The 12,462-nt window shown below is 28.4% G+C and overlaps 1 protein-coding gene across 1 annotated transcript; it reads right to left on the bottom strand.

Moving 5' to 3' along the window:
* Positions 1-1,973: 1,973 nt before the first annotated feature.
* LOC140867420 (uncharacterized) lies at positions 1,974-2,946 on the bottom strand. The gene is made up of 2 exons (XM_073272492.1): positions 2,776-2,946; positions 1,974-2,675 (listed from the first exon to the last, which is right to left on the bottom strand). The coding sequence occupies exons 1-2, from the start codon at positions 2,908-2,910 to the stop codon at positions 2,115-2,117; spliced, it is 696 nt and encodes a 231-aa protein (XP_073128593.1). The 5' UTR covers positions 2,911-2,946; the 3' UTR covers positions 1,974-2,114.
* Between the last annotated feature and the right edge of the window lie 9,516 nt (positions 2,947-12,462).

Below are 12,462 nucleotides of genomic sequence, written 5' to 3'. Positions count from 1 at the left end.
AATGAATTATATAGATTTTCGAGATCCTTCTCACAAAATGCATGTGTAACTTGATCTCACGTGAGTTTTTATGTGTTGCTTGGAAAATTTGAACGGACAAAAGACTCTCTCTCAAATCCAATAAATTGGGCTCTTACATCTAAATAAGGATACCGGGCCTTACATTAGGATGGGAAAATAGTTTTTTGGTCATTTTTGGTTTTACTTCATTATTTTTTCAAACTTTGATTTTGTTAAACTTGGGAAAATTGTGCTTCTGTCGCTAGTTTAAATAATGTTTAAACCATAATTTTTGCATCTAAACTCGTGAAAAGATGCTCTAACTAGCTCATAAATAATTTTATGATCACTTATATATATATATATTTAAAAAAATATTATCTCTTGACAAGTACATGTGTCCTTTAGTAGCGGAACTAGCACCCATCGCCAATTCACCATGCTCAACATTATTTTATTTAGAACTTATCTGCCCCAATAAATTATATATATAGAGTAATATAAGCTGCTGCCACGTTCGATTTTTATCCACTTATCGAATTTAAATATTTGAAAAATACTATGCCGTTCACCATAAAATGAACATATTTATTATTATGAGCATGAGATAGTTCAGGATTTTAATTAATTTATTTATACTTTTAAATTTTTTTTTTTTGTTTACCATAACATTGATCGACGCCGGAAACTAATAATGTGAGCGAATATTTTAACGGGTGTGTATTAATTATTATGCCATATCGAAAAAAAAAATGCAAATAAATGAGGAGTTGAGGTCTTGAGGACCTGTAACTTAATTTTTTCCTTGAATAAATTTTACCGGTCTTGACTTATTTTATATATGATAGTTGAGGTACACGACAAAGAGAGTAGCTTGTCAACGATATTAATGCAAACAACTTTTTTTTTAGATGAATGAATGCAAACAACTTAGATAACAATACTATTTATATCATCATGAGTGATTCTATATATGCTAATGTTAATTATAAAGATATAGCATAATATTAAATCTAAATATTGAAAGTTAATTTAAATATGTAAAAATTATATATAAAGATATCTGATGTTTAGTTGTTTACATAACACAATTATAATTCGACTATGACTCTTGAATGTAATGTTAGATTGTCACATAGTACTATCAATTAAAGCATATCATTGCCTCTAAGGGGTGTTCAAGTTGATGGAGTAGGTAAATTTTTGGTCAGAAATCAAGAATTCGATTCCTCCTATCAACACCTTCTTGAACTAGTCTGTCACACAGGACTTGCATAGTGTGATTTACCTGGCTAACGTAATTTGCAAGCTATTGCGTTAGTTCGGGGGTTTACCCAGTGCACACCGAAGTTACGACTGCCGATTCCCACGTCACAAAAAAAAATTATATTAAAGCAGATCTTTCGGGGTCAAATGTCACATTTTTTGTTTAATACAAATACAAAGAGCTAGTGAGTGACAGATCTTATATCAAGATCTTAGTATCAAGAAGTATATTTGCATACCAAAATTTGGAACTTCATCCAATTTACCTAGCTCAAATGACATGTACCTAGCTCAAATGACATGCACCCCTATGTTTTAGTCAAATGTCATTAAAAGGTTTATTTTGCAGGAATAGAAACTAGGGCTCAATTTTGACAATCTTTTCCTTACACAAATTTGCGTCTGAAAAAATATATACCTATTTTTAGAGATAGCACTTTGTTTTTTTTTTTTTTTTTTTGAAACAAGCTGATAGCAAACAATTACTAATTAAATATCATACTCAATGATTTTGAATTCTAACATCGACTCGTTTATACTTATATTCGATCACATCCAATGCATAGGTTAGTACATATATTTCGATCATTTTGGACGCATTTCCACTTCTATCCGACTTGTTTATAGCCCCCACGCAGCGAATTTGTGATGTAGATTTAATTCAATCGAACACCATAATTCTAAAATTTGATTAATAATTATGTCAATATAAAATATACACCAACCAACCCAAATGGTCGAGCCAAAGAAATTATTACAACAGTGTTAAATGTTGCACCAAAAGTATTAATAAACCCCAAATATCATCACTGTGATTTATTCAGAGATCCGCCGCCCCCGCGGCGCGCTCAACGCCTCGACTGCGCGTCATCCGCCTTCCCCACCACCGTCTCCTTGATCTTCTCCGCCGTCTGCTTCGCCCTGTCGCCTACGCTCCTTGCTGCGTCCGCCACGCCATCCACCGCATTCTCCGTGTTCTCCTTCGCTCCATGAGCGACGCCCTTGGCCTTATCCGCCACCGTATTCCCAGCCTCCTTCGTCTTGTCCATCACATTCCCGGCAGCCCCCTTCCCCTTTTGCTCCGCGTCTTGCGCGTAGCCCTTGCTCTTGTCGGCCAAATCTTCCGCGGAGCTCTGACTTTTCCCCTTTATCTCATCAGCTTTATCCGACGCGCCGCCGAAGGCTTCCTTCGCTTTCCCCTGCAAGTCCTGCACCGAATCCGCCGCCCTGTCTTTAGCTTCTCCGAACTTGTCCGACACGTTCCCGGCGGCGTCGCTGGCCTTTCCCTTCAACCCCTGGGCATTCCCCTCCAAGTTATCTCTCGCCTCACGCCCTTTCTCCTTCGTCTTGTCCGCAGCCTCGTCGGCATTGAAACGAATCTCCCGACTCCCGTCGGATGCATGCGGCACCTTAATTACATCACCCATAAAATTATCGTCAGATAAAAAATAATAATAATAATAAAAAAAAAACAAACCCCATTATCAAATTCATATAATCTTAATTTACCTTAAGAGCAGGATATCTGGGAGTAGTAAAGCCAACTCTAGATACTTTAGGACGAATAGGAAGAGAGGGGTAATTTTTAGACAAAGAACTTGAGACATTCAGAACCGATGTGTTAGCTGCAAACATGGCTGCCATTTTTCCGCTATGAATGAAAACTTTTGAAAAATTAAATTTTGCTTTTGTAATATGTTGCGATTGGATGAAGTACAGTGAGGTGGGGGGCAGCGTTTTTATAGTGTTGGGAGTGGGAAGAAAGTACTGGAGAAAGGGAGAGGTGGCAGCCCAGAAGATATACAGCTATGGTTTCGAGTCACCACGTGTAAGATAGTGCATGGGCTTGAATATGAACCAAGTCTCCACATGCCTTGATCTTAGCAAATTTTTTTTTTTTGGATTTTTTTAGAGCTGTCCGATTTTTTTATTATTTAAAATGTAGTGTACAATTTTGGGGTGAAATGCTTTTAAATATTTTTGGAACCCAATTTCTTTACATGATTTGGATATCATGAAAATATCAAGCTATTAATTAGTGCTCTAACTTGGTTTGTTCGGGTTTTGATTTTACATGGGTCATCAAAATGTATTTTGTTTTTTTGGTTAGTCGAGTTTGTTTTGGTCATGTTTGAGTATCGACGATCACAAATAGTGATGTTGAATCAAACATCGTTGATATTTTCAGATCCATGCATGTCATCGATATGAAATGATGATGTTGTATCGGTTATTATCGGTGTAATAAAAAAAACATATTAATGTCATGTTTGATCTCATGTCAACTGTTACCAACCATTTTGGGTGAAATGATTTTTTACATGATCAAATTGTATTTTGTTTTTTTGTAAAGTTGAGTTTGTTTTTGGTTATATTTGATCGGAGTATCCATATTGTGTTGACATGAATCCAATATCGATAATATATAATTGAGTTAATTAGGATTCAGTACCCATTTCACATGTTTCATTATCATTTAGTTCCTGTCAGAAATTTTATTTTTCTGCACTCCCTAATTTAGCAAAAAGTTTGTCTTAACTCCATGGGCTCACAAAGCATTTTCGAAGTGAAAAATAGGTGTAAAAATTTAAAAATCAGGTACAAATATATGACATTTAAGTACCAACTATTTCAAATCTGGTATAAAAATCAGTGTTCTTAGAATAAAAATTTTTGTGTTATGTTTCATCTCTCTAAAATCGAAAATATAAATCATGATTTAATATTCAATTTGAGACAGTTGATGCCATAAATATATAGATCCATACTCAAATTAAATATGTTTGTACTCAAATATTTTAAATTAGTACACATAAAATTGTTAATTTTCGTGATTTTTGAAATACTAATGTATGTACTGAATAATAATGAACAAGTGCTTTAATATAAATATTTTGTACATAAACATGTATGTACAATATGTTTTTGATGTTAAAAAATTTGTTCAAATGTTATACTCAAAATCTTAATTTTTGTACCAGATCTAAAAGTCAGGGGCGACCCTAAGGTAGGGCAGCCTGGGCGACCGCCCAGGGCCCCACCTTAAGATGGGCCCCCGATTATTTTTAAAAATTAATTAGTATTTAAATTAATATCCAAATAAATTTATTTAATAAATAGTGTTATAACAAAATACAGAAATCGTGAATATGTTTTTATGACAAAAATCTTGCTCCAAATGAGTTAAATGGTTCACTAACTCTGTTCAACTTCTATCTCCTTTCCTCGTGCGGCCCTCCAACCAATTTAATACATGCAAAAAAATTTCTAGCAGACCTCCGTTGCATCATAGGTAGACATACCGTCAAGTTTTTTTTATTTATTATTCAATCAATTAAACTTTGTTGATTACTTAGATTGTAGGTTATGAAAATTGAGTAATTTTAAAAAGGTAGAATTTTTTTTTATTTTTTTCATTTACTAATGGATTGTTGCATCATTATTTTATTAATTTATATTACATTAATTTATTATATCTCTTCTATATATATGTATATTTTTTTGTTCTTATTTGACTTCATTATTTAGTACTATTTTATATTTTTATGAATTTAGTTAAATAGTTCCATTCTTGCACAAATATTTATCATAAAATATCAAAAAATGACGACTTTGTTTTAAAAATGCAATAAGCGTAATTTTAAATAATATTGGTTGTTGAATATTTTATTTTGGATAACTATGGGTAAATGAATGTCATTTAATTAATATTATATGTATATATACATATTATTAATAAAATTGGATCATATTTTTAACTTCGCCTCGGGCTACATTTTTCTTAGGACCGTCCCTGCTAAAAGTGACAGTACTCAAACATCATATATTAGTATTATATATTTAACTTTTTTATATCAATTTTTATATATGAAAATAAATATGGGACCAGTGAGTCAAAACAAAAATTTATGACATAGAGACTGCATCTTAATTTATTATTAAACTTAGGGACTGAATCCCAGATAGCCTTACATAATTCAAGTTCATGTCATCCATGCTGATGTCAAGTCGGTTATTTTCCCGGCTGGAATAAAAAACATTAACGACATGTTTCAGTCTCATGTCATCAGCATTGACGATATATATAGAATTAAATACTACGAATTAACCACGTAATTTATGAGATTTTTTACTACTAAATCACAAAGATTTACGTTATTTCAATTTTTATTTATTAATTCCTGCATGCTGGCAAAGGATTAGTTCACGTGTGGAATGATCTAGGAACTTCGAGGCCCAATCTTATCTACTGGTAACTAATCCTACACGATCGATCCTATTTGGTTGATTCTAGCATATTAATTTATTTTATCCAATCTTCCATGGCTAAAATTTCAGCCATTTATCTACTATATATAAAAAAAGCTTTTATAAAAAAAAATTGAAAAAAAAGAAGGAAAAACTTTCAGCCATTTAGATTTGTGGGCTGATCCATCTGAATGCCACCTCTACCAATAGTCCAATATGCACACGTATGGGCTAATGGGCAGTGATCGGCTGTGAAGATTTTGACTAATTACTTGATAGATAAATTGTGTGTTATATGTTTTTCTGCGATTTAGATGTCAAATTTAAATTTAAAGTTTAGTTATATATATATTTTTAAAAGAGTAGGTCTAATGTGATACATTCTTATGGGTAGACCCGATTTATATTTACAATGAAAGATTAATAATTTTGGCATAAATAACAATATTTTTTCACTGGTCTCAAATAAGAGATCAACCAACGACCGTCTAATAGGAGTTTTTTGTGTTTTTTAAAGTAGAAAGAGTGCAAGCTTTTTTTCTTGTTTTTATGAAAAAAAATGTAATTTTCAAGGTTATTTATTTTGACCAAACATATAACAGATCCAAGAGTGTGAGCTAGCTATGAATCCCATGTACAATGCATAAACACATTTAATAATTTCCCAATTTATATCAATATGGAACATGCGATCTTGTAACCTTCACGTGTTGTGCTTGTTGATCGAATAGAGCTACAACTGTGGGTTGGCATCATTAATTGGTATCTAAAATTAAAAAGAGAATTTCGAACCGGGGGTTAATTGGTGAGATATCTAAAAGAAATTTTATGTTGGAATTCCACTCGAATTTGGTATAGATTTGAGTTTCATTCGATGCTTGAAATTAACTTAATTTCTTTTTTCATGAATTCTGTTCGAATTGAGACACGAGTTTGAGTTTGACTCAAAATATTCAAAAATATATATATATATATATATATATATATATATATATATATATATATATATATTCGTTTGCTATTCGAAAAAAAAAAACAGGAAATATATATATTTATTTAACATGTTCGATTTTTTGACACAACTCTAATATTTGCTGGGGAAATGTATGCAGCAATATAATGACACTATAAAACTAGACTCGGGCAAGTTATTAATTAGGATCTCTCTTAACAGGCTAGCTGCTTATACAACAGTATCAATAAAAGATATCTATATATAAATATACGCAATATACAGCATGTGTATATATATAGATAAAATGGTTAAAAAAAATCTTATCATTGATTTTTGAAAAAAGGTTTTATGTAGACTAAGTGATCCACATCTCGTAGCCATTAACTGGCTTGCCGTCTGCCGATAAATGATTTGCTCCAACACGTACGCGAGATCAACCTAAATAGGATCGAAAGACAAAAAGAACGATCCTAATTGGTTAATAGATCGAATCGTCTCACAGATATATATACTCAAAGATTTAGGTCTTAATTAAACAATGGTCGTTAGTCAAAATTACCTGAATCCACTTCATCTCCAACCTAATTAACAATAATTGGCACGAAATTGATGGTACATGAGATATTCGTGCATAGATTATGTCCCAATCGTGCGTTCAAATAGCATTTTTGTCGAACTCAAATTAAATAGCAAACTTTTAAAAGGAAGAATTTGGTACACAAAAATTTCATGTTCATGCAACATTTTTTGTCCATGTTGGTAGGGTTTCATATCGAAAGTGAGTGATGTTCATTGCTTTTCATTCGGTCCTCATATTTTGTTCCTCATTATATGAGATTCCAATATTTTATTTTATGCATTTACATATATATTATAGGTGTGACTGGTTTTTGAAGGGAATTTCATTTCCTAAAATATCTTTCAAGTTTTTAAAGATTTATTTAAGTCTTTTGTATTTCTTGGACTTGAAGTTTTAAATTATTTAAGAAATTTCAATTTCAGATTATCTTGAAATCAATTAATTTATTTCCTTAATTAAGTAGTTATGAGATATTTGTATACTTGTCATATATATATATTTTTATCTCATAACTTAATGATTTTATTAACTTATCTTTGTAGATTTGAATTATGAAATCAAGGAAAGAAAATCAAGCTAATTATAGAGCTAAGAGTTCAAGCTTACATGGAAACAACTAATTGCCGTAAAGATTTTGAGAACATTGAAGATCGAAAACTTGTGTTGTTCTCGTGTGTTTGACATCTAGGATCAACTCCGATTATTGAGTTTTCTAGTTCTATCTTTACTAGAATTTTAGTAGTTTTTTTTATTGTTTATTTTCTCACTTAATTTTAAGAAAATTGTTTTGACAATGATTCACTAGTTTTAGGTTTTTGTAAACTCTTTGATTGTTTTTCAAGTGAAAGTTTTTGCCCTGAGGCACTGCATGAGTACTTTGTACTTGTGCTTAATTATACAAGTGTGTTTGTTTATTTATTGCTTGTTTTATTCACGCTTTTAATATTTTCGCTGCATGTTATGTCATATTCATGTTGTCAACATCTAGTGACAAGATCTGAATCTGATATTGTGTGCAACCATATATTACTTACAATTTTCATTTGTTTAGGGAAATTGAATTTTAATATTAAATTATTTTGGTCAAATTTTTGAAGTGATTACCAAAAATCCTGAAGTGACGTCGAAACATGCTAACGTGACATTGAAAATTTATGACTTACCAGATATTATGTCAACTATTGGACCAAAACAATCAGAACGCCGAATCCACTTTGAATTTGATAAGTGCATTGCTTGTGAAGTATGTGTTCGCGTATGTCCTATAGATCTACCTATTGTTTATTGGAAATTAGAATATGATATTCGAAAGAAACGATTATCTAATTACAATACTGATTTTGGAATATGTATATTTTGTGGTAATTGTTTTGAGTATTGTCCAACAAATTGTTTATCAATGGCTGAAGAATACGAGTTTTCATTATGATCAGGGGCGGATCCAGGATATAAGGTTTGGGGGGCCGTATATGAACTGACGACAATTTTTGGTGTTGTCAGAGCTACCAATTTTCAGCGATGACTATTATTTTCGCTCTTTTGAATTGTGGTATATGCGTTATTTTTCTAAAATTTTATGGTTGAATGTGAGATATATATAAAGAAAAATAATTGAAAAATTTTTGTTCGAGGTCCACACAGATCTGTCATTATTAGCGAAATCAAATTTGAACTTAATAAAAATCCTAATTTTTGAGTCATTTTATATTTTATTTTTAAAATGTAATTTAAAGTTGAGAAGTATATTTTTTAAACTAATATTTTAGACCTTTTTCAGTACTAAAAAAGTTATTTAAAATAAAAATTTAATTAAAAAAACTTTTAGTTTTATAAGACATGAAAAAAAATGAAGATGTGTAAATAATCCTTGAGCCCAAAACAAATAAAAATAAAAAAAATGAAATTTACTCAAGAAGATTCAAACCATGGTCTCCTAAGCTTTGGAGAAAAGCCCATGCCATCTAGGTTAAATGCCTAACATAAGGAGAGATAGATAACTAAATATATATACACATTTAATAAAAATTGATATATAATACTAATTATTTTTAAATTTTTTTCCGCCCCTGATTATTATTGTCATGAATTGAATTATAATAAAATTATTTTTGATTATTATTGTCATGAATTGAATTATAATAAAATTATTTTAATTCAGTTACCGATGTGAATAATTGACGATTATATAATTCGAACAAATTTCATCGAATTCACCTCAAATAAAAAATAGATAAAATCACTCTTCAAAAAACATTCCTTTAGATTCAAAAGTGATTTTCTCGTTTTGCAAACAAAAAATTAGTTACCCAAACCAAAATTTCAAAATTAATGGATTAAAACTCAAAATTAGACAAGTTAATGAATAAAATTTTTTTTTTTTAATCCATTGTAAGTACTTTTGTGTATAATATTTAGATGTTATATTGAATTTAAAAAAACTCTTAATATGGTTTTTTCATACATTTTTAATGACTAGTAAAATGCCGATGCACGTGTTGTCACTTTTTCTTTATAATATATATTTATTATTTTTATAATAATTATATTTAGTTAGATTTTCACGGCCTCGTGATAAAAATCATATTTAAATTATTAATTATAGAAATCAACTGAAATAATACAATAATCATTAACAAGTTTTCAAATGTACGTCTTATTATTGATATTTGAAAATATAATGATTCAAACTAAAATTGATGATAAATAAATAACTTAATCATTAAATTACTAAACTATTATATTAAAAAATTACTAAACTATTAAGTTATTTATTATTTTAACTCTTTAATTATATTTTTTAAATATAATTTTTATTATAAATTATTAAAATATAAATAAGAATACATTTTCAACAAAAAATCATATAAAAATAACGGGAAAAACACAATATTGATCTTTTTATTTGTATTTATGTTTCATTTTTTGTTCTATTGATGATGAATTTGTATTTTCATTCTTATAACTCCTATTTCTTTGTTTTTGGTCATGTTACAATATATTTTCATTGTAGCCATGTAGCTTTTATATTGTTTTTATTATTTTGTCAATTAACTTGTATATTGTTTTCATTTTGATTTTTTTAACCATAGTTCATCATGTTTATCAGTCATAAAAATGATCGAAAAATAAAATAAATACAAATTAAAAGATAAAAAATAAAAACAAACAATAATATTAACCAAATAAAATTATAAATTCAAATATTCAATTTAAAATAACATTCTATCATAATATCATAAAATTTATTTATAATTGGTTCAATAGTTATCATAATCATCATAAAAAATGTTCGTACCATGATTTATTTTATTTTATTTTCTTGGAATCATGCATAATCTCAAATCTATTAAAGGACACCAATTTTAATACACGCTATCTTAAAATTTAAGACAATTATTATTGATATAAATGACTTATAATAATTGAATTGAATTAAATTATTATTCAATTAATTAGATAATACTCACTCCATCCTAATTATATAGTTCACATTTTTTGTCCCAAAATATATAGTCATATATCGTATTTAATAATATTGTTTTACACTTCTTTACTAATATACAACTATTAACTAAACCTTACAAATTGTGCAATAATTTATAAAAATATTTAAAGGAATAAAATTTGAAGTTTGCATGAAATTTGTTTTTTCAATTTTTTTTCTTAATATGTGTACAAAAAATCCGGAGTACTACAATCGAAATAATCTAGTAGCTCAAACGTCATGGTTCGATTGTTCTACCCAACAAGGACAATTATTATACTCAACAATCTTTATTGCATTCCTTGTAATCAATGAGAATCGAACTCATGACCTTAGCTCTGATACCAATTGTAGTACTGAACTTTTGTCACTTTACAAAAAGCTTACAGTTTCAATGTTCCTCACTTACGGTCATCGTTATTCTATAGCTATATATATTAACAATTTAAAATAATACATTATCAATAACTGATGTTAACATATAGATATAATGTTTAATATAGTTTTAATTTGATACAATATTGATATTGATTCTTATGCAATTATTAACTCGAGTTTTCATCATTTTGTTGATTAATATTGAGCAAGTATGACATGCTTGGTACCATACATTTGTTTTATTTTTTTTCTTATGTATGCATGCTCTGAATCGATATAATTTATTATATATTTGTTAATAAGTAAGATATGTTAATCAAATTAAATAAAATTTCATTTTGTTATAATGTTCTAATTTATGTGTTAATTACTTGTTTTACGATTATTGATTTATGTAAAAATAATAATAACAACATATATAATGCATTCTAAACCTTAATTTAAATTATTAATAAATATTTTTCTTCTATATGTTGAATTTTTTTTTTTATCTATTTCACGATTATTTTTTCATTTATCATGCATTATTTTTTTTCTACGAAAAAATCAATATTTTATAATTTTTATTAATAGAAATTTCTATGATGAGTCTGGACAAATGTGAAGATCCACCCGGACCTGTTTGTGAACCCATTTGGTTGAGTTTAAACTTGTCTGTACGGTGTGTGTTTAATATAAGGTTAAGTTTAGACTCGGTCCATATCATCCCTTCATTGAAGTTTTGTCTTTCTTTAAATAAAGTATATTTTATAATAATTGATAATATATACTATTTGAAAGAAAAACTATTACATGTTTAGTTATGAAATCAATATAATCTTTAACATTGTAACTAATAAAAAAATTGCAATATTTTCGAAAATGTAACCCTTGATTTTCAAGATTTCTATCATTTATGGTCATCATTATTTTATATCTATATATACTAACAGTTTAAAATAAATATTATCAATAACTCATTTCAGCTTATAAATATAATATTTAATATAGTTTTACATTGTCACAATATTGATATTGAAACTATGCAATTATTTGAGCTAGTGTTTTGTATTTTTTTTCTTGATTAATCTTGAGCAATTATGGTTTGTTTCGTATCATGAATTTGCTTTATTTTCTATCTCATGCATGTATGATTTCAAGCAATATTATTTATTCAGTATTTGTTAATAAGTGAGATAAGTTAATTAAATTAAAAATTTATTTTTTTAATTTCTTATCTTATGTGTTGATTATTTATTTTGTAACTATTGATTTATGAAAAACAAATGTAATATAGATAATGCATTCTAAACTTTAATTTAAATTATTGCACAATTAATGTTTTTTTTTTATATTTTAGATTTTTCTGTCTTTCACTTTTTTTTTTTTCATTTAACATCCGTTTTTTATTTCTCTATGAAAGAATCAATATGCACATCATCTTAATAGATTTTTTTGATGATTTTTTTTCTCAACTGCATTTTGGTATGAATCATATTCTATTATTTATATGTCAATATCGTTAATGATTGATGTAATTGTTAGACATCCTTTTTTTTTTTTTTTTACTTT

This window comes from Henckelia pumila, chromosome 4 (genome assembly GCF_033568475.1).
Source record: "Henckelia pumila isolate YLH828 chromosome 4, ASM3356847v2, whole genome shotgun sequence".
Classification (NCBI taxonomy): domain Eukaryota; kingdom Viridiplantae; phylum Streptophyta; class Magnoliopsida; order Lamiales; family Gesneriaceae; genus Henckelia; species Henckelia pumila.
The sequence above is the reverse complement of the archived record's forward strand: the minus strand, read 5'-3'. Positions and strand labels throughout refer to the sequence as shown.